At 39.4% G+C, this 19,596-nt stretch overlaps 1 protein-coding gene across 7 annotated transcripts; it reads left to right on the top strand.

Moving 5' to 3' along the window:
* The first annotated feature begins 5,772 nt into the window (after positions 1–5,772).
* Positions 5,773–17,640, top strand: myzap (myocardial zonula adherens protein). Of its 7 annotated transcripts, none has more exons than XM_078944501.1 (15): positions 5,882–6,226; positions 6,845–6,919; positions 11,708–11,800; positions 12,501–12,613; positions 12,685–12,846; positions 12,959–13,051; positions 13,137–13,250; positions 13,326–13,478; positions 13,857–13,982; positions 14,209–14,337; positions 14,941–15,035; positions 15,241–15,346; positions 15,662–15,745; positions 16,018–16,079; positions 16,165–17,640. In XM_078944501.1, exons 4-15 carry the CDS (start codon positions 12,596–12,598, stop codon positions 16,721–16,723), a joined length of 1,701 nt encoding a protein of 566 aa, XP_078800627.1. In that variant the 5' UTR covers positions 5,882–6,226; positions 6,845–6,919; positions 11,708–11,800; positions 12,501–12,595; the 3' UTR covers positions 16,724–17,640. The 7 variants fall into 7 exon arrangements, with proteins under 7 accessions (XP_020569934.1, XP_011489645.1, XP_011489640.1 ...); XM_078944502.1 differs by having other exon boundaries at positions 15,973–16,079; positions 16,525–17,640; XM_078944500.1 differs by having other exon boundaries at positions 15,973–16,079.
* Positions 17,641–19,596: the final 1,956 nt, after the last annotated feature.

The raw sequence follows: 19,596 nt of genomic DNA, 5'->3' as shown, positions 1-19,596 counted from the left end.
GGGTTCATCTGAGAAGTGCCCAGCCTCTGACTCCACTCAGGGTTTCTTTTTTCTTTTGTGTTAATGATGTTGTTTTTGTTTTTGTTTTACGTGGTGCTAATGACAACAGAGAAAACATCCTCCAATCTGGACGCCTTAAGCACTGAATGTCTCAGAGAAACCAGACAAACCTGCTTGTAGACCTTGTTCAGCTCTCCATCAGGAGCAGAACAGACTCCAAATGCAGTGTATTACTCAAGTCAGCTGCTTTGGAAATACTTTTTTTATTAAATATTACTTATATATGTGGCTTAATCTCACAGATTTTTGCCTCAAACTTCATAGTTTGACATAATCTGAATGAATCTAATTAGATCTGAACAAATGAAAGTGGTCATAATTCAGACCTGCAAAACAAACTTTGCAAAACACATGCTTCTCTATTATTTCCTTGTGACTATAATTGTGTACTTTTTTAGTTTTCCACTCTTCATTTGTTGTGTTCGGGTTATGCTTTTTTCCTCTGTCACAGTCACACCAGGTTTCAGTTTTAATCATCCACAGCTCCATGATTTTCATTTCTTCATTTTCAGATCCTTTGTTTCTCCACATCATTTTGTCCTCCTTGTTTCTAATTTACTCTGGTTAAATCCATGTTTGAATTAAACTTGTTTGATTGTATCTATTAAAGTCTTTGAGTTTTGGGAAGTCTGTCTCGTTCTTTCAATTGGGTCTTCAACAGCAACCATTTAAGGCAGAAAGCTCACCTGAATATCAGATTCCAGCCACTCTTTTCAGCAGATCTTAACACACAGAAAAATCAGGTGAACTTATTCTTTGGGTGATTGTCTGTCTGAATGTCTTTACTCCACACGTCTGTTTATTCCCCTCGACAGCAAACGCTTCTTTGTACTTCCCTTTCTTCGTTGTTCTGTTGGTGACCGGCCCATATCATGATTGACCCTCCACTGTGGTTTGTAGCTGGTTGAATTTTGATTTGATTTTTGTACCTTTTATCAAAGCATTAAGCTTTTCTTAAAAGAAAATGCAGTGTTTGAGTTTATACGAATGTAACTATGTATACCTAATAACAATTATTTGCTAAAACACAGTGTTTTTTAGGTTGACCTTTAAAAAAACTTCAAACCTGTTTTTTTAAACAAACTGTGATTAGAGCTGGCAGTTTCTTTTACTAAGGAAGTTGAGGAGATGAAAGCAGCTTTGCTGTTACTCCTGAGCTCTTCCTCATCATTGTGCTTGTGGTGAACTCAGTCCAGGGCATGTTGTCTCAAAAAATGTATCAAAAGATCCTAATTTCCTTCTTTTGTGAACTTCATCTTGTGATTTCATAAACATTTAAAATAAACACAGATTTTGGAAATGTTTCACAAACCCGTTGTAGCTCCAGAATACAGAAAAAAGTGTAAATGAACCACTTTTGTCAAGATTTAAAAAAAAAGGATCATAGATATTATGAAAAAACAACCAACAGAAGCTGTTGGAGAAATTGAAAGTAAAACAGTCAGAAATCATAGTTGTAGTGGCCTACCAAAATGTCTAGAGGCTAATTTAACAAATAAGGCTAAACAAATTTTACTTTCTAGTTTTTTCATTATGGTCATTAAACTGTGTTTTGTTTTTTCACAATGAAAAAAATCCCAGAAATAAATAGGTTGATCCGAGAATTACAGATCATTACATCAGAAAATTGATTTATAATTAGATTTCTGTGCTTTCTCAGTAGTTATGAAATAATGCCCTGTAAAAACCTCTGACATAATATAACAGAAAGGCCTGTCACTAATGATAAGAGATAAAGATGGTTTGAGCTGGTAATGTGTCCAGACACATATGACTGAACCGGATTTTAGTTTTATCTTTATTCTGCCGAGTTATCATGTCCTCGGTAAGCCTGTTTGTGAGAATTTTATTTTTTTTGATCAACTAGACTTAAAAAGAAAAATACATCAATACATTTTGGGAAAAAATGTAGCCTTTATGACTCAACGTTTCCCAAAATCTTTATTCAAGATAATAAAGAAATTTTGCTTTTTCCTAAACTTCACTTGGCTAAAGACCAACGGATCCTCGCTGCTGAGTACACAACAAAGGGATGTTGTTTCTTTAAACAAAAGTCTTAAAAAGTCGAAATAACAACCCCCCCTCATGGAAGCCAGATCAAACATTCACACACTATAACCTGCATGAACACACCCAGCTCATAACTGAGGAGAACTCCAGGTTCTGTTGAGCAGTGAGCTCCCACTGCATCAAAAAATCCTCCCTTTGTGTTGAACTTCACCCATAAAAATGTTCCCAGAAATTAAACTTTGAGATTAATTTGAGATTAAATGTTTTATTGGAATTACATAAATGCTAATGGCTCAGCTGTTGAAGGTGCATCAGGGGTTCAGCTTTCCCCTTCCCATATAGTAATGAAGTGTTTGTTTTTGTTCAGGATTAAACTCAATAATTTATCAAACCAAAGTCTGCTTAGAATTTGGAACTATAATAGTGAGTTACATAATTTTCTTGAACTTAGTTTTTATTATCTTCTTGCACCAATAAAGTTTTGAGAACTAGGTTTAAAAGAAAAAGTGGCTTCAATTTCCTGTTCCGTCGTTTAGGAAGTTTCTTTAATACAGAGTGAATGGCAAACAACTTTCCCATAAGATGTGTAAGAATACAAGCGTTGTACTACTTTGTCATATTTTCCATCATCTGTTTTGGTTTTTGTAAAACAGTTTTATATGGTTCTTGTTTAACCCTTGTGCTATCTTAAATGACCCCACCCTTACATTGACGTGTTCTCCCTACCATGACAAAGGTGGATAAAGGTGGAAAGATTTCATGTAATCCATGGACACCAGTGAAGATCACAAATCATTGAATAAAAAAGGTTCAGCGCACTGTCTAGTGGGTCTAGATGACCCAACTCTAAATGGTAAAGTGCCTAGGGTACTTCAAGGGTTAAATTATGGCTCAGTTCAAACTGCAACCTGTAGGGTGGATGTGGTGGAGAGGTAGAGCGCATGACCTCTGGTCCTGAGGTCAGGTTTGGATCCTGCTTTGCCTGTCCATAAGTTGAAGTGTCCTTAAGCATGACACTGAACCCCACATTATTCCTGGAGGTTGAGGTTGTTGCCAGTGTTTGGCAGGGGAACTGCCATTTCAGCTAAATCAACTTCTACTGAGCCACACGGGTGGTTTGGCAGAGATTTTTTACACCAGATTCCCTTCCTGACACAACTCTGCATTTTATCCAGGCTGGGGACAAGCACAGGAAGTTTCACCGTCCGTGCTACTGCCCAGCCACAAGGAGGCTGGGCAGTAGCACGGACGGTCTTGCTCAATGACCCCACCCTTACTTTGACGTGTTATTCCTACCATGATAAAGGTGGATAAAGGTGGAAAGATTTCATGTAATCCGTGGACACCAGTGATGATCACAAATCATTGAAGAAAAAAGGTTCAGCGCACTGTCTAGTGGGTCTAGATGACCCAACTCCCAATGGTAAAGTGCCTAGGATAGCACAAGTGTTACACTGGGTATTTTAACTCTACCGCAAAATGCTAAATACAATAAAGTTAAGATAAACTGTATCTAGCTTGAAACTGTTCTGTGATTTAATCTCACCTGATCACTCTGGATCTGATCAATGACTTATGGGTAAAAAACAGATTAAGGCACGAAGACAAATCCTTCACCAGCATGGACCAAAACCACAACAAAAGATGAAAAGTGAACAGCTTTTGAGCAGACACTTGACCAGAGGGACAAAGGATGAGAGTTTGATTGAACAATTTTGGGTTGCCGTCTGACATCTTGGGTTGACTCTGTTAACTGCAGACCCCGGAAGGAAGCTGATGTTAGAAATACATCAAGCAAGAGGATTGAGCACGTAGAAACTGATGATGATGAAGGAGCATGGTGATGAATTAGCGCACAAGAAGGGTGAGTGAATGAGTGGATGAGGAGAAAGTGAATGGGTGAGTTCATGAGAAATACATGAATTTGGGGCTACAAGCAACAATAGACTGGAAAATGAGTAATGGGGAGGGCAGAGTAAAGAGCCCCTTAACAAATGGGGATGAATGGTTTAGCTAGATTTAAATGATTAGACTTCTGTCAGGTGATGGGAGAGGGTTTTTGGGGGGGGATTAAACCATGGTACTGCTTCCAAATTTAAACTAGATTAATTTAATCTCAGACAGACTGGCGATCTGTTCAGGGTGTCCCCTGCCTTCGCCCATAAGTGGCCGGGATAGGCTCCGGCAGCCCCATGACCCCGAAATGGAACAAACAGAAGAATATGAATGAATAAATTGAATCCCAGACCCTAAATCAAAGTCTTCTCTGATATTTTAAAATGGAAAAACATCAACAAATGATCAAATAGATTAAAGAAAAGGACACATTCACTAGTTATATTCTTAACTAAATAATAAAAATCCTTTATTTCTATAATGAAGAGTGAAGGCCTTTACATCATTGGAAAGAAGAAAAAGAAGCATAAAGTGACATTCAACGGAAAAATTGAGAAATCTTCTGAGTGTGCTTCATCTGCTCTCCACATGTGGCTCGACTGAACAAGTGTACCAACACTGTGAGTGTAACGGTGTACTTTAGACCTCGTTGTTCTTGTTGGTTCAGCCACTTGGAAGTAAACCAAAGCTGCGCTGAATTAAGCCTGTCATGGCTGGTAGTGAAAGGCAATGAAAAGTGAAAATTATGAGTCAATGGGAGAAAATCCTCCACGAGGATCTGCGTTTGATGCTGAACCTGAACAAACAGCTGGATTGGTGACCCGCTACCTGGCAAATATACACTATTTGTTTGATGTGTACTGATTAACCAGAGGGTCCTGTGGAAACCTCATGTTGACCCTCTGTGGCGACTGACGAAGATGAAGAAGCTCTCTTCAAATACCGTCTCAGCATTTTGGCTGCTCTGCTCTCTCAGGGAGTGACTTCAAAGAAGAATATGAGCAGAAATAAGTTTGATTGACAGACTGTTTGTCAAAGATATTTGACGGCATGACTCAGTGCAAACAGATCTGCATTGATTCCTATTGTGACGCAAAGAGGGTATGTGTGCGCCAGTGATGTATGGCTGCACACTACCACATGCCATTCTGGGTGTGTCCTCCATCAACAGCATGAATTATTCATTGTCTGCACAACGTCTGTTTCACAAGTTTCTGTGGTGAGAACAAGTTTCTCAATCATTAAATGTTCACGTAAGGATTCAATTTAAACTAATCTCACTATAAAAATAATGCATTCTCAATTAAAGTCTACAGAATAAAGCACAACTAGAGTAATAAAGTTTAGTTTTTAACTGGTTTGAATTTTTCCAGAATAATTTTCAGATGGTTGCTTTTCTTGACATTTTACATGCAAAACTGTGCTTGAATTTACTTTAAAAGTTATCAATTCAAAAGTTCAGACATAAAAAAATCCACAAAAGTGAATTGCTTTCAACCTTCTTCTATTTTTTTTAACAAACAAGAGTTTCCTTTTGTGAAAACAGAGCAAAAAAAAACTTTCTTCGACACTAGAATAACAAAACAAACCAGACTACTCCATATTCCTAAATATTTGCCTTTTTATTTTGTTTTGCAGAAAACAAAGTGGTAGTAAAACACAGACACTGAACAAATGCTTATGTGAAGCAAATATTGGGTATCAGCTCCACCTATTAGCCACTCCTGCCTGATAAGAAGTCCTCCACCTGTCCCGGCAAAAGGACTCGCCCTGTAAATGTTGTTCTCTCGGGGCATTGAGAGCAGAAAGCCAGGTGAAATGTTGCCTGACAGGTCTGATGGGAGGGCAAGGAGAAGAAGTCAGTGAGATAGAGGCAGGGACTGACAGCTCTAGCAGTCAGAGGGACTGACGGTAAGAGCAGAATTAAGACATCAGAGTGTCAGACTGAATTACACCTGGTCACCTCGCTGTCAGAGTGGGAGGGGCCCGCAGAACCACTGTGGACTTCACCATCACGGCCATCTGAGGGGTATTTCCCTCCATCTCCTAGTCTGCAGCCTGGGGCCAGATGGTTGTTCTGAGAGTCTGAGCAGAACTCAGGAAGACGAGCGAGAGGAAGGGTGGGAGGAGGGCTGAAAAGGGAAAGGAAGAGAAGCAAGGGGACAGAAGGGGAGCAATGTATCCCTACGGTTCAAGACGGAGTGTTTCCACCACCACCACCACCACCACCACAGAGGACTCTCTGGAGGTTTTAAGAGAGGTAAGAAGTTCTTAAAGAGGTTAAGGCGACTGAACTCTCCCTCTTTCTGTTCTTTAATTCCCCGTCTACAACAGTGTTTCTTTCTCCCCCCTCTGTTTGTCCTCTGCTGCTTTCAACTGTGTTGCCGCTTCCCTCTTCCAGTCAGATACTTTTCCTCTGTCTCTCTGCTTTGAAACCTTTCTGCTGCCTGATCTCAGGGGTCCTGACTTACTGCTGGTTGTGGGATGTGTGGATTCTTTTTCACTGGCACAGGCGTGTAATGGGAGCCGAATGTGAAGGAGGCAATGCTGTCATGTTTATTTGAACAGCTCTCTGACAAACAGGCCTTTGTTCTTGTCCAGCTTTTTAATTTATTCCCACATAGAATAACACAATGCTGAGCCTGTCTCACAGCTATGCAGACTTTGTTTTTTTTAATCCAAAATTCCTTTCTAATGTTCACACATGACCTTTTTTTGGTACATGTTTTAAGCTTTACACGCAAAAGATTTAAATATATATGTATTGTTAAGCTTTTACCTGAAGCTCTGTTGCCTGAAAATAATCTCCAGTGGCGTTCAGTTTCTAAATTTTAGTAACAGAAACAACATTTTTTTGTGTATTAACTTTGTTTTGCAGAGGAGGATCAGACGGCTCAGGTTGACTCTGCATGCCGGAGAAAATGGACACAAGGAGAAAAAAACTGCAGACACAGTGAGTCCAAATTCTCTTTTGGTGAAATTCCACATTTTTGTACACTGAGCCCTGCCCTCAAATCAGACAGCGTGGATTGGCTCCATGGAAAGGAGAGCATTGAAGCGTGAAATCTCTGGAATCGCTTTAACTGAAATGAAATGATTACCTGAAATAATAACGTGAGAGTTTTGGAAGGAGGATTGTAGAAACTGTTGAGATTTAGTAGTCTGCTATCAGCTGGCTCAGTTCCACAATCATGACAGCCATGCATGCGATAATGCACAAACAGCTGCTTCACGTTAACTTCAAAGCTCATCTCTGCTGCATGTGCGTCTGCTTCACGTGAAGGACAGCATTCAGAGCTGAGGCGTTAATGATCACACAGCTCATAACATCAGCCGTGGGTGCTGATAAAGGCAGTGAGAGGTTATGAAGGAGTGCAGCCTGAGGGAGTGTTTGCTGTATAGGTGGCTCTGCCACAGCCTTTGTTTGCCCTCCAGATTTGGTCCCAACTTTTGATGGTGAAAGTGTGAGAACTGTAAGCAAATGCTTGCCTCTCGGGAGGCTTAGCTCTCATTTGCTGAGCAAAAGAAAAAAATTCAGTGTTTTGTTTGAACCTTGACCGAGAGCTGCGATCATTTCAATCCCACAATCTGCACTGATAGCGCGCACAGGAGGAGCCTCTGAGTGTGTTGTCCTCTAGAGGGGTGGGGCCATAATTATTAGAAAGGGTGACATTAAACAGAAGGGAGTTGGGGGGGGGGGGGGCATTTAAGAGTGGTGATGATGTAACTCTGCATCTCCTCTGCACTTTCTGTCTGTCAGCATTAGTTCCCTTAGCAAAAAGTATTACACAAGTTTATTTTAAGAATACTTGGGTTTTGGTAAAGCAATAGACCATGTGTGTCTAGTGTAGGAAATATACTAACTGACAGATTCTTCAGACTAAATTTGATTACCGGTACTTTAAATTTACAATATATAGATAGCATATAAAAAGTCAACATCAAGTATACTTTCTCAATTTTATATAGAGTATGTGTACTTGTAGTACACCGAATTAGGTTACTCTTTAAATCTGATCTTTGGTAAATTGATCAACGTTACTGAAAACAATATTATAATCTATGAAAAAAAAACTACTTTATATGCTAAAAGTTAAGAATGAGCACAGATCAGACAAAAAAAATTAATCTGAACTCAAAGATCATGACCCAAACATGCCAGAGGATACATGGTGACATGTCTCAGAGCTTGAAGAAGGGGCCTTTTCAGAAATAGGTATGAAAGAGTTACACATACTCACTGACATTCAATTTTTGGTCAAAAGGATTTCTTAGAGTTGATTTACTGCACCATTTGTTTTATTTAAGCAGATTTGCAATATAAAAAAGTACTTTCATTTTTTAAATTCAAAAATAGATTTTTATATTTTTGGTTCTGCAACTTTCCTTCTTGCAAAAACCTTAATCAAATCAAAGTATTCTATTTTAATTATTGTTACTGAATTGGACTACAGCACTCATGGTTAGTTTTTGTTTTTTTCTTGGTTTCATGATTTTTTCCCCCTTTTTGTTTACCACCTTGAGAATAAATCAGTTGTTACATGTTCCAATTTAATCTGAATGAGTATTCAGTTAGTTTACTTCCTACAGTACACATACACGGTCAATAGTACGCTTTTTATACTTATGCTCAATTTCACCTAAAAAATAAATAAAAATAAACTTGAAGTGTACTAACATTTGCTTAGGGTTATGAGAATGAACCAAATTGAACTGAAAAGATTTTACACCGTGAATAAGAAACATTCAAATTGTTTATACCTATGTAGTTTTTTCACTGGTTACTTTAATTATCTTGCTTGAATAATTAATTAGATGATTTCTTCCTCCTTCTATTGATTGGAAGTAACTCTACCTTTATGTCAGTGCAAATCTACCTGCTTCTGAAATTAGGAGATTAACAAACTGAAACAGCTGTGGTGATAAGTTACACCTCAGTCTCAACTGCCCTTGTAGGTGGTGGATATGGCTTGTCTGCGGGGGGTTGCTGAGGGCATGCTGTGGGGGATAGGTCGTGAAACCACCAAACAGCATGTAATGATAAGGGTTGAGTAAGTGAGACGCAGGTGTGTCACACAGATTATTCTTTTATTTCAACCTCCCCCAAACCCTGCACACTGTTCAAGGTGCCTACTAGTGCTGTTCAGGTGATAAATGTGCACCTTGCTAGGCCATTGACCGATCCTTGCATGCAGCCTGACTGTTAGAAATAAGGACATCAGACAGAGTGTAGTTTGTGTTTAAATCCTACAAGTACTTACAAGTGCGTGCACCTTACTAATGACTGGAGCGCCTTGTAAGGGAACCATACGACAGCATCATCCATATGTCATAAGTGCGTGTAACTTACATTATCTTTGCAAATACTTCACAATGCACTCACCACAACAATGGTATGCTCCATTTTCCTGACATCTCTTACGGTGGCCGTACAAACCTCAAGGGAACTGCAACACACCTGAGCTATTGTTTACAACCCTCCATGGGCCAAGACAACCCTAAACACTGCAGCACCCTTAAGGATCAGTACCAATACCAGTTCAGGAGGCTAAGGCATTACCTGAAGCCTGCTGTGACGACTGCAGGCACAGAAAATTATGAAAAATATTTTACCACAACCTCTACCAAACAAAACCAGACTTAAATTTAAGCAGAGCTAAAATCCCAGATAACTCCTTTAAATGAGGTCTTCCACCCATCATTTCCAGTTCAGGGTCACCCAAAGATTGGAGTATTCCTGCACTCAGGAGTTAGATCATGTAATCTGACAGTTTACATTAAGCAGTCAACTGTACATCCATGTTATAAGACTATGAAAAACGTGAACAGCAGCTGGGGTTTGGGCTGGAACATCCTCTTTGAAGATGGATCATTAAAGCATAGAGTAAAGAAAAAGAAACTTTGAATTTACATTTGCAGTAATGAAGATTTTCTGATGTAGTCTGAAGGGAGGCCGTCTGATTCTCTGTGATAAACAAAGGCTGTGAAGCTAATCAAGGAGGAAGGAAGTGACTCAGATGTCCCGTGCTGAAGATATCCATGTTTTAGGAGGAACACAGTTGGAAGCGGCTCACCATAAAATTAGATCGGGCGTGTCGTGCAACCTGATACGTCATGGATGCAATCCAGCCGGAGACTTTGGCCCACATGAATTGCACGACACGTAACACAGGTGGATAGTGAGAGGTAGAAGAGCTGCTTCTGAGAAATGTTGGATTTCATTGACAAGGAGGTTGGAGGTTTCGTCTTAGTGAGCAAGAGTCAATCCAGGAAGCTTCTGTTAGTTCTGTTGGGGTTGGCTCACCTGTCTGTCTCAAATCTTTGCAATTCTCAGTTTTGGCTGAATGGGGATGTTTTCAGAATGTGTTTTTAGATTTGAAGTTTTTTTCTCCATAAAAAATAAAGATCCTGTGAGTCCTTTTGGTACAATGAAGTCAGGGAAGCCTGTCCGCCTGTGTGGTCGACATTGTAATGTTCAAAGATGGTGAGCGGCTTGTGATGGTTGTTCACATCTGCTGGACCTCTCGTCCCCGCCTGTCAGTGGGCCTTCGCCATTCCTCCACTGCTCGTCTTCTGTTGATGAAGTTGTGCAGAAATGTAGAGCTCTGCTTTTTTCCATGAAACAACACTGGAGTCTTTGTTCTGGCGCCTCTTCACTCTTATCTCAGTGCGAAGGGAAGACTGACGCCTCCTTCTCTGGACAGTTTCTACATCAGTTTTTACGTTTTACTGAGAATTCAGATGAAGAGAAACCTCTACAAGGTTGAAAAATAAATGATATGCATGCCAAACATGAAGATATGATGACCTCATTTCTGAGAAAAAAATACCTGATAAAAGTTTGAGTCAGTCTTGAGACATTGCTGATTTAATGGGAGGACAAAACAGAGGAGCACAGGGACTTCTGTGAGGTGAAACCAAGATTGCAATGTAGAAAAAAGTCAATTCAAATTTATGAAGGTTTTTTTAAACGCACATAGTGAAAGAATCCCAGTTTAGACTTTTGCTTTGGAGACTGACTTTACTGCCATGGTTAAGTTCCAGTAAATGTAACGACAAACAGTCTTGAAGAGGAGCCAAGCATACCATGATGGGATCACAGCACATGTATTTATCTCATCATCAGTTGGTCTTGATGAAACCGATGACAAAGTATAGTCTGTGTACAGGAAACAGCTTTAAAACCTAATAAAATGAATAGATTTTTAAAAAAGTAAATATCACGTGTGTCCACTGAACTGATTAAACAATTACATTTTGAACAATGTAAAACTGTGACCCTCTAATTTCCCTAAAAAGGTACGAATAAATTCAAGCTGTCAGACATGAAAATTACAAGCCTCACACACAAAAACAGGCTCTAGAACTTTTCTTGGAGGACCTGCTAGGCTTTACCTCACATTCAGGAATTTTCCATTAGAGCAGAAAATGTATTAATTGGAGGCTGCTGTGAAACGGTTTAGATGTTTGAAGACACAATGAACATGACTTTCAACTTATTAACTGTCAATATGCGCCTTTTGGTCATTTATGACAATAAAAAAACATCCATTATGTCAAGTTAAGATCATTTCTGTGATAATACTGAAGCACAGGTAACAATGTATTTAGTAAATGTGTCATAAAAATACGGTCCAATGTGAAGATAAAAAACACAACAAACATAATCAGAGCCACCATTAAAGGAATGAAAGGACTTAAGGAAGTAATGCTAACTTTGTTTTTTGTCTTTTGTCCCCAGACTGAGGCGGAGAAAACTGTCAGTGATACATGGAAGAAGACAAACGGGCTGATTCACAGAGAGAGGCCGGCAGGCAGGGAGTCACCCCAGCAGGTAGAACGAGACGTTCTGTTGCTTCCGGCCAAGACACAAAATCACAAGCAGCAACCATAAGCTTCTGTACTGAACAAATACAAGTTTTATCAATGGCTACTAATCACCTACCTTCATATTGTTATTGATATTTTAAAAAGCAGATCATCAGTGCTGCTTGAAAAAGATAAAAACACTGTGACAGTAAAATGCTTGAATAATTTTCATCTTTAAAAAAAATCTCTCTGGTTTTACCCTCTGACAGTTTCTCCTCTTCTCAAATCTATTTTTTAATCTGTTTTTTCTGCCTTTGTGTAACTTGAACTTCCTCTTTAGATACAACATGACAGCATTTAGCTTCTGGTGCTCAAAGCAGTAGAAAAGGATCAGTCAGAAAATGCCAGTTTTTGCTATATCAGATCTTTATGGCAAACATACAGATGGGTTGTTGAACAGTCAGGTAATGACATCAAACTGCAGCCACACAGCAGTGATGATTTCTAGACATTACAGTGGTCTCTTGAATGGTGTAGAAACATACAAACTCAGTCATCTGCACTCATTTGTTTCATTGTTAGAGTGGCTGTGCAGGTGAACATCTGTTTTCATTGGCTGATACTTAACAATATGCAGGACGGGTAGGAGCTCAAGTATTGGGTTACAGAAACGTGACACCATCTCTGTCTGCAGTTTTTTACTGTTACCAACCCCCTGTATTCAGCGGTCAGCAGGAGCAGTGCTGCAAACACCTGTTCAAGTTCACACGGGGATGGAGGCGTGTGCATCCTGGTGCAAACCCAAATTTAAAGTGCAATAATGTCAAAAATAAAAAAGGTACTCTGTCTGTGTCAGCCTCGGCATAGCTGGCTACAGAAACCTGACCTGTGCGATCCTGTCTCCCTCAGCACATCGGAGACACAACCAATGGGGTGTCGAGGTCCCCTCTGCATCATGGGCCCAAAGTGTACGGAGTGGTGCAGAGCACCAGCGGAGACAGCCAGCAGGAGGTGAGGGCGCAAGTGTGGCCGGTCAGTCACCTTCATGATGAGATGAAATACATCAGGGAGGTGAGTGGAAACAAACACAACTGTCACGCAAAAGTCTCGTATCTGTGAGCTCAGGCAGATAAATGTAGGTTTCTGTGCTGATGACATCTGCTGTTTCGGTTTCTGTGCACAGGTGAGAGATTCTCTGGAGAAGGTGAGGGAGCGGATGTACGGCCAGTTTGGAGGAATGCAGCAATCAATTGAGAAGCTGTCACAAGAACTCAGGGTAATGAGTGAACATGTGACTGGATTCCCAGAAGCCTGTCATCAAACTAGAGCCTGAATAAATGCAAACATGTATGAAATTGCAGGTTTCCAATTCCCAACAAAGGAATCTGGAGTCAGAGGTTAAGACCCGGAGCGCAGCAATGGACAGTTTCGATCAGATGAACAACTCCCTTATTTCTGCAAATATTGACTTACAGGTTAATAAAATGAAACAAAACATTTTTATGATGAAAAGAGGAAGGCATAAATATATATATATTTTTTTTTTGCAGAAATCTCTCTTAGAGAACTGCCAGAACAGAGTGGATATGAGACAGGAGGTGAAAAATCTACGAAGCAGCTTTGAAAAAACACAAGAAAAGCTAAAGAACAAAGAGCAGGAGCTGGCTGCAGCTCACGCTGAAAACCAGATGTTGAAGCTTCAGGTAATCATGCAAATACATTTATAGTTATTTATGGGCAAATCTCTCACAAAAGTGTCACAACCCCTATAAGATGCAGGTACAATACTTCCTGTTAAAGTCCGGTATCACATGTGAGTGAGACTAGTGCCAATCTCTAAAATCATCCTCTTAGGTTTCTGTTCCTGAAGTAAAGTCGTGAAAAAGTACCACTCTTCCTTCCTTCCTTCTTCTCTGTTTGAAAGATCTGTACCACAGATGAGATAAAGTAGATGAGGCAATGTTTGTTTTTTTTAAAACAGGTTTGAGAACATATCTGACAGCAAAAAAAGATTGTCAGGCATCTGTTCCACTTTCAATAGCACAACAAGAATTGAATTGGATGTCTTGTGGGTCTTCCAGGTGGAGGCCTCGCGAGAGGCAGGTGTTCAGTCATTGCGGGAGCTTTCAGCAAAGCTGCAGAAGGAGTATGAAGAAAAGCTGCACGAGGAGCAGCAGAAGCACAGGGAGGAGATTGAAAACCTGCAGGTCTGCATTTCTCTACTCTTACTCACACCACACGCTGTATTGTTTGTTGACGTAGAGCACAATGTTTGCATGATGCAGGACTGATGCAGGACATTCACTTGAAACCTTTTAATTGTTTTAATTCACAAAGAACCTATTATAAGTATTAATACGTTAGTCCACAAATAGATCTATGTTTGAACCAAAACTAAAGTAGCTGATGGACCCATGTTTGTTTGCAACACAGGCCAGATTGGATGAGTACATCAAGCGACTGGAGGATGTGGAGAGAAATCTGAAGATTGCAGAAGATAAGATTGCTGAGAAAGACCAGAGGATCATGGAAGTGGACCGGCTTCTCGAATGCATGGGGAAAGTAAGTCCAGATGTTTCCTGACATATATTCAATTATTTTTTTACTTGACAAGTTTAGTAGCTTGGTGTTTCAACTCGTCCCTTTTGGGTTCACGGAGTTGCTAGAGCCTATTCTAGCATCTGTCCGGTGACATCAGAAAACAACTCACTAGTCTATCACTGAACCAAGGAGGTCTCCTGTGAGGCGAGAGTGCTAACCACTACACCACCATATGACCCTCAGTTTCAATTTCATCACATAAATGCTCTTGCAAAATGTTAATTCAGGGTTTACAGAGTTTTAAAAGTTGGTGGTATACATTATAAAAGTCCTATATTGTTTATGTCGATGTGTAGATACAGTTAGAGCATTTTAGCACAAATGTTTACTAAAAACAAAACAGAATTTTTGAAAAGACATGAAAGAACTCTCAAAAAAGAGCAATCAAATGAAATCAACATGAGAAAAAGATAATGAAGTGATAGTAATAGTAATAGTAATAGTAATAGTAATAGTAATAGTAATAGTTATAGTGCAATTCTGAAACCTGAACAGAAAAACAGAAATGTTGTCAGAGCTCAGTCAAAGGAAACCATCCAAAACCTAAATTATGATGTTTCACAGGAAAAGAATCAACTTCAGTATAAGCTGCAGGAATGTGAACAGCGTCTGCGTTTGATTGAGCTAAATGACACCACGGATGCTGTTGCAGAAAAAAGGTACAAGTTAAACCCAACTTTCTTCCTCTGCAATTGACTTCAGGCATGCAACTGCAAGGACCATTTTATTTTGTACAGATTTTATCCTTATTATATGAATAAATAAATTAAGTTCCTCAATGTGGTGACGTTAAAAAGCTAAGGAATTGTGTTATCTTTATGTTGATAGCCTTCAACCGTTGACCTCTGATATGGTTATCCGTAGGTCTAAGGAGCTGCGGGATGAAGCTGAGGGTCTGCGTGAGCGGATCAAACACTTGAATGACATGGTGTTCTGTCAGCAGAAGAAAATCAAAAGCCTGATTGAGGAGGTGAGGAGCAGTGAGAGGAGGAACCAGGAGCATGTGTGCTGAAGTGCTGTCATCTGCAGTAAATGCAGTATCATTTATTATTTTCATCTTTAGTGTAGTCTATTATGATAATTCAGCTCAAAAGTGATAAATGAAAATGAAAAAGTATGAAAAAATAACAAATTTTATGGTGGCTGTTGTGTGTCAAAAGCTTGTCATGCAAAAAAGAGGTTCTGGCTTCAGGACTTATTCAGTCATGGCGTCACAGGATCTTTTAACAGTGACTTTGTCAAACAGTCCAGAAAACCTCCTGATATATGTTTTATGTTTGTGCAGGTTCAATCTTTGCGAGTTCAAGTCGCACAGAAGGACATGTTCATCTCAGAGCTTCTAGACAGAATTGCAATAGTGGAGTGTGAGGTAAGACACAGCTTCTCCACTGGTGCTTCAATCAAAGTGTGGTGTGAGTTTTCTGCTGCACGTTCAAAATGAATGATCTAAGGATAGATGGAATTTTGCTGAAGTGTCTTCAGTTTTTTTCTTGTAACTTTCCACCTTTCGTGTCGATTTTTCCATGTTAAGTGACTCTGGTCCTTTGCATGAAGGATGGTCTTACACAAATGTTTTCCTCTTTCTTTATTTTTTAGAATACTGAGTTAGAAGACAAGCTGAAGTATTTTATGTCCATACAGAATAAGCCACAAGTGGTTGTGGAAAAAAGAGACATAGGAGTAGGCCACGATCTGTCTCCCAGGTAGGAAGCAACATTGTTGGATGTTTTTTCATGTTCTTGGTGGGCCGTTTGGACATTTCTCACTCTGTAGTCTGTGCATCTGCAGACATGAAGCACAGAGGCAGGACGTTGAATATCAGTATCAACCTGCCCCTCTTCCACCCATGCAACTCCCATCACCTCCTGCATCTCCGGTTGAAGCTCCATCACCAGCTCAGCTTTTACCACACACTCAACCTTCATCACCCATCAGCTCTCCATCACCTGCTGAAAATGCTTTCCCCGAGCAACCCTCCTCTCCATCACCTCTCTCCTCTCCATCACATCCCTCCTCTCCATCACATCCCATCAAACATTCATCCCCCTATCCTACCATGCACTTCCAGTCCCGGACATTCAGGCCCTCTAACCCTCCGCCCAGCAGGCTGGAGTCCAGTTTACTGAGGTGTACTCCTGTTCAATACAGACAATTCCTGCAGTCCTACCAGTCTGCTCCAAGTGTTCCCAGACGTGACGGCGGAGCTTTCCAGACGGGAAGAGACGAGGTTGATGCACCATCAAGCAGAGATGGGTCCACTTTGCCTCCGCCCTCTCCTCAAAGAGTAGGAGTTTACACGCCATTCATGAAACTCATGGAGATTACTGCAAATTTGAACATAGAATAATCTCAACGAAACCAACATGCAACTCTCATTTTTAGGGGAAGAAGCCACAATAAAGGAAAAAATGTTAAGAGTGAGTGCACCCCTATGCATGTCAGTTTACTCGGTTTAATCTCTTTAGTCAGTTTGAACTTAAACCTGCATTTGCCCAGCTCAGTTCATGAAAGGTAACTAAGCAGTTTTTAAGTCTGTTATTGATTTTTTTTTCATTTAACAGTAATTTGCAAGACACTTTACTTTTTACAAAGTTTAATGCAGTTTCAGCTTCCAAGCCTGACCTTCTTTGCTAACATGTAAGACAGTCCCCTGTTGCATTTTGCTGACCCGCCCTGTCCAGGAAAACGCCAAAACAGCTGAGCGATATGTGACTTTAAGCTATGACAGGTTCATCCTGACCAAGAAAAATGTAAACTGCATTAGTAACGTCGAGGGGGCATTCAGTCATCTGTTTCTGCTGAGTAAATCATTATTTTTCTAAACTGTTTTACGGAAGTTTAAATATATCTTTGGTTTATTTTATTTTTTTCTATTCTGTTTAGAGAAAAACTGAAGGATGTAAATAAAAGAAATCAAATATTTTTGAAGAAGTATTTCTCCTTTGTTTGCACTGTGTCTAACCATTGTACAGCGCTGAATGAGATTTATTGTTGCATAAGCTTTGAGCTATTCACTTGACATTAGCTAAAATGTAGTTGTGTATCTTTTTTTATTATTTTGTATTTTTGCTTTACCCAACAAATAAGTATTTTGTTGTTGTTTTCAAACCTGACAAATTATTTTACAAAAGTATTTATTAACATGGTTTTAATATGTATTTTAATCTGTAAAATCTGACTCTTTAATGGAAACCCAGGTTACTCTACATTTTTAAAAACTGTAATCTTCTGCAATCGTTATAAAAGTCCTTTGTGTTCAGAAAAGTTTTCATGATGCTTCTTTTTTTTTATTACACATTACAAATTTAGACCATAAGGTTGCCGGAATGTAATCCTCCACACACTAATGAGGGTAGTCACAATTTAGGAAACAGTTTGGTAACTAAAGTTTTGTGATTCAGTCGCCTGATTGAAAGACTTTAACACAAACTAAGTCACAAAAAGTACAGATGTTGTAGCCAAATTACTGAATTATTTGATTTACAAGTTTATGATTAGATTAAATTGATCAATTTACATGATTTCAGCGAACACTGCTTTGATTTAACATTTTAATCCAAAACAGCATTTGTTTAAAGTGGAGAATAGTGGAACTTCTTCTTCTTCCACTTTCGGCTTCTCCCATCAGGGGTCGCCACAGCGAACGAGTCGCATGGTAGATTTGGCAATGTTTTACGCCGGATGCCCTTCCTGACGCAGTGGAACTTACTGATAAATAATGAAAAGATTCTTATTTTAAAATTTTTAATGAAAGATTAAAAACACAAGGAAGAAAAAAAGATTAAATTGATTTGATGAATTACTGTAACATAGCTTTTTCTTTGTGAAGATAAATTCAAATTATTTTGTAAATACCCTCTTGTAGTGCTTCAATAAATATGTCCATGGAATGTACATGCAAACTTGCATGGAACCTCCACCTTAAAAGAGAATCAGGAGCTTTAACTGACCACTAAAGAGGGAATAGCAGATCAAAGCAAACAACTCATAAAATGATGTATGTTATGCTAAAGGCTATCCTTATAGAATCATTTTCTACCCATGCAAAACTGATTTAAGGACTTTGCACTGTCAGGGACACAGCTGGAACTTGAAGTGAAAGTCATTGTCTGCTGAGTTGGGTGGAAATGGTTTGACGCTTTGGCTGGAAACCTTCCAAAGGGGAAATGCAGCTGTGGAAAACAGAAGAATGCAATACTGGAAAATGTTACACCGACAACACCGGTTAAGAAAGAAAAGATCAACAAAAAGCCTAGGATCTACAAAAGGGATGTTTTTTTGCCCTGTTTTAAGCATTTTGTTTAAGGAATCTGATGGGATGGTCTGATCTGCAAAAGAAACAAGAAATCTACAGAATATTGAACTATAACAAAGAACTAAGATCTCGTGAGCAAAAAATGTCATATTTAAAAAATAAAAAAGACATGGTATTGTATTGCTATGCATTGTTTTCACTAAGCAAATAAGAAAAGATGAATACAAAGTGCTGTTTATTTCTTGGGATAGAATGATTTATTGATAATATATTTATAGTTTAATTCATTTCTGCCAAACAGGTACAAGAGATTAATTGTCTTTTTTTTTTTGAGGGAAACAGAGCCTTCAGCTTTCAGGCTCATCTTTTGTGGCACCAACTCCCCAGTTCAATTCTGGAGGCAGACACCATCTTTATCTTCAATGCAACTAAAGCCTTCCTCTGATAAAGGAAAAAGTTCTCTTTGACCTGGATGACCTTAACCCTTGTGCTATCATAGGCACTTTGACATTGGGAGTGGGGTCATCTGGACCCCACAAGACAGTGCGCTGAACGTTTTTTCTTAAATGATTTGTAATCTTCACTGGTGTCCAAGGATAACATGAAATCCTCTTCGCCTTTATCTACCTTTGTCCTGGTAGGGATAACACGTCAATGCTAGGGTGGGGTCATTTGGACCCCATAAGATAGCACAAGGGCCTCACTTTATACTTTTCTTATTTCTGCTTTGTTTTTTTTTAAGAATGCATTTAATACATTTACAGTTCCTAACTGGAATGTCTTTGTCATGTGGTTGCAGTGTTTGCCCCTGTGTTGTCTACATGTCTTCCTGTCCTCTAATCCAAACCACTAAGTGTAAACGGTCGCTCTCATTTGTTCCACTTAAATTGTTACATTTTCACTTCACAATTGTCTGTTTGCGTCCTCATAAAGGATTGCGACACATACTCTTTGATGTAATCTGT

This window comes from Oryzias latipes, chromosome 3 (assembly GCF_053564925.1).
Source record: "Oryzias latipes strain Hd-rR chromosome 3, Olatipes_Hd-rR_3.1".
Taxonomy (NCBI): domain Eukaryota; kingdom Metazoa; phylum Chordata; class Actinopteri; order Beloniformes; family Adrianichthyidae; genus Oryzias; species Oryzias latipes.
Note: the sequence above shows the minus strand (reverse complement) of the source record. Positions and strands in the feature narration are given on the sequence as shown.